Genomic DNA, 2,688 nt, shown 5'->3' with positions numbered 1-2,688 from the left:
GCTAGGAAAAGCCGCGGACGATAGGAAGAGTGCCCTAAAAACGCCAGGCACACCTTTAATCTGCGTTTTAAATGATAGTTGTAACAAAGTTCACTCTGGCTGGTAAATTACATCACCAGATAAAAAGAAAATTAGCCACCTCCGATCGGAAGCAAAACCCCCTTTCAAGCACTGACAGTCCTCGATCAATCCCCAAACTCACTCGCTCGCTCTCGGCAACCTGTCTTCCCCACGGACACAGGAATCCAAGTCCAATACCTTTTCGGACAATCCCATCACATCCTAAGGATCACCGTGGATTTCCAACCCATTTTTGCGTATCTCGCCAAGATTTCTTTCAGATCGTGAAGAGCCTTCCGAGCTAACGCAGGCGCCAAAAGCAAGCCCACGGCATGGATCGTTATCAATAACTATCTGTCTATACTTTAAAGGCAAAGCCGGATTCCTAAAGAGCCGGGGGCAGGGGCAGCGGAGAAGCGTCGCCACACTGCAAGTTACGACGGTGGAGCTGCGCCCTCTGCAATCCGAGCTGAGAGAAGCGGTGAATAAATAGTTGACGGAGAGGAAGGAAAAGGAAAAAGTTATGAATGAAAACAAGTTTTCTCTCTCTCCCTCTCTTCGGGCAGGAGGAGGGGAGGAGGCTGAGGTTACCATTACCTCAGGAGGGCGGACTTCCCATTTTTAAAGTGGCAGCGCCCTCTCCCCTCCCCTCGCCGCTCCACTGCTCTCCAAACAAGAATAAAGTTGAAGCTCGCTTTGGCGCAGACTAATTCTGTCGAGGGGGTTACCCGCGAATTCCGAGGTTTGCCTCCCTAGACACACACGCGCGCGCGCACACACACACACACCCACACTCACGGCCTTTTACGGTCCCCCGTCCGAGGAAACTCCTCCACAGAAAGCCTGCCGTTGGCACAGGTCAAGAAGTTCCTCCGAGCCCTCCCGGGGACACCCCAAAAGCCTCCTTGAGTCCATCTTTCGCGTGGAGGGTTCCTTCAAGAGGACAACCCGGGCCACCGCGCCACCACTCCAGGAAGCTGGGGACGGGGGCCCTACTTCTTCGCCCTCCGCAGTGGCGGAAAGTCGCCCCCCCGGTTACCCAGCCGCGAGCGCCCCGGGAGAGAGGAGGCGCCCCTCCACTTCCCCTCCCCCTCGCCGAACCCCGGAGCCCGCACCTGCCGCGCGGAGCCAGTCGGGTCCGCGCCTCCCTCCCCCACCCCCGCCGGCCGAGAGCGGCCGCCCGACACTCACCTAGGCCCACGCGGTGGAAGGGGGCCAAGCCGTGCAACCCGGCCCAGGTCCCCGTGCGGGCGGCAGCGTGCACACGCCGCATCAACCGCTGCGGCGAGGACGAGGAGGCATTGCCCCTGCTGCGGCGCGTCGGCCCGCGGCCTCCCCCGCCCCCACCGGGCAGGAGCGCTCCCCGCGGCCCCCTTCCGGCTGCCGAGGACAATTCTCTGGAGACTCCGCGCGGCCCAGCGCAGCAGACCTCTCACAGCTCGCGTTCGCCGCGCAGCTCAGCAACATCCACCTCTGGGACTTTTCTCCTGCAGCCCCCTTCCACGAACCGGGGAGAGGGCGGGGAATCCCTTCGGGAGGGCTCTCGAGTCTCTCAGAAAAGCGAGCCGGGGAACGGCAGCGAGAACAGTGCGTGACGGGCCCACCGACTGGCACGCTGTGCTCTGTGAGTCCTCTTCGGGTTCCGAACGGTCCTCGCGGGAAAGGAAGGAGTGGCTGCCCCCTGACGAGTGAAAATCCACGTCACGGACGTTTGAGACTCCGCGGCGCCCGGGACCGGGGCTCGAACCGGTGTCTGCGGGCGGGTCGCGGAACCGTGCAGGCCCCGGCGGGGCCCGGGAGCGCACGCCTGCGAGGCGGAGGCTGCCGCTCCCCCGGGGGTGGGGGTGAGTGGGATTTTTTTTTTTTTTTACCCGCTTTCTTAGGGGTAGCGGTGAAGGGAGCGAGGTTGGGGGATTCTTCTCAAGGGAAGAGGCGGGGCGTCGTCTCTTGGCCCCCGCGCAGGTCGAGGCACTTTCCCGATCCTGCGCGCCGGACAAGTGGGGGCACAGCGTCCCCCGGAACTCTGGTCCTGGCAGGGCAGCCTCTCCCGGGCAGCTCTCGCTCGCAGTCGTCCGACTCTTCTGTTCCACGGCCGAAATGCCTGCCACAGAGGATGAGCGATTGGAAAATAAAACAAAACATTAATTTCCCCTTCTTTCCAGGCACTCGGACGCGTAGCGCGCTCAGCCGCCCGGGCGCAGAGTGGAGCCGGGTGGGCTGCCCGCCAGCTCGCCCGCCGCCCGCAGCCCGCTGCCATGTGCTGGCTGTTGCTGCTCCCAGTGATTGACAGGCCGGCGCACAGTCGGCGTGTCAGCAGCGAACCAAAGTAACATGCAGTCTTGCACGTTTTGCCGAAGTGCTTTTGCCCCTTGGAATGCCTAGGAGTTCAAACAACATTAAAGCAACGCCTCTGCGCATTGGAGATCAATACACAGAGACGGGAAATTCAGGTTTTAAACAATTGCTTCGCTCGGGACTCGGTGGCCAACAATGCCTCAACAAACATGTATTTGGTCCACACGCCGAGTGCCAGCCCCTCTTCGGCAAAAACCACCCTGTTTTTCACACAACCGACCGTTTCAGACTTTAAACTTGTTACCGTTCGGATAAGGAAAAAAAAAAAAAAAA

General features: G+C 60.6%; 4 protein-coding genes across 4 annotated transcripts in view; 3 read left to right on the top strand and 1 right to left on the bottom strand.

The window, feature by feature from the left end:
* The window catches only part of SPRY1 (sprouty RTK signaling antagonist 1), a 6,724-nt gene extending 6,151 nt beyond the window's left edge, over positions 1-573 (bottom strand). The window contains exon 1 of the mRNA XM_040626289.1: positions 259-573. The gene's annotated coding sequence lies outside the window, so the exon portion shown is untranslated. The remainder of the gene's footprint in view (positions 1-258) is intronic.
* The window catches only part of LOC121101901 (translation initiation factor IF-2-like), a 6,589-nt gene that overhangs the window by 1,992 nt on the left and 1,909 nt on the right, over positions 1-2,688 (top strand). The window lies entirely within an intron of this gene.
* On the top strand, positions 72-2,682 carry LOC121101900 (translation initiation factor IF-2-like). Its single transcript, XM_040626569.1, has 3 exons — positions 72-102; positions 971-1,684; positions 2,223-2,682. The coding sequence occupies exons 1-3, from the start codon at positions 72-74 to the stop codon at positions 2,345-2,347; spliced, it is 870 nt and encodes a 289-aa protein (XP_040482503.1). The 3' UTR covers positions 2,348-2,682.
* Positions 2,565-2,688, top strand: part of LOC121101899 (atherin-like) — a 2,296-nt gene continuing 2,172 nt past the window's right edge. Inside the window, exon 1 of the mRNA XM_040626568.1 lies at positions 2,565-2,660. Within this exon, the coding sequence (XP_040482502.1) occupies positions 2,565-2,660 (96 nt within the window). The remainder of the gene's footprint in view (positions 2,661-2,688) is intronic.

Source organism: Ursus maritimus, unplaced genomic scaffold (assembly GCF_017311325.1).
Source record: "Ursus maritimus isolate PB19 unplaced genomic scaffold, ASM1731132v1 scaffold_11, whole genome shotgun sequence".
NCBI lineage: Eukaryota > Metazoa > Chordata > Mammalia > Carnivora > Ursidae > Ursus > Ursus maritimus.
This window is presented reverse-complemented; position numbering and strand designations above follow the sequence as displayed.

Excerpts from the sequence above, each read along its gene's own strand:
- LOC121101900 (XM_040626569.1), top strand. The coding sequence starts at position 72 with ATGATAGTTGTAACAAAGTTCACTCTGGCTG. Across the intron at positions 103-970 it reads AACAAAGTTCACTCTGGCTG|TCCATCTTTCGCGTGGAGGG; the intron begins GTAAATTACATC and ends AGCCTCCTTGAG. Across the intron at positions 1,685-2,222 it reads CGACTGGCACGCTGTGCTCT|GCACTCGGACGCGTAGCGCG; the intron begins GTGAGTCCTCTT and ends CCTTCTTTCCAG.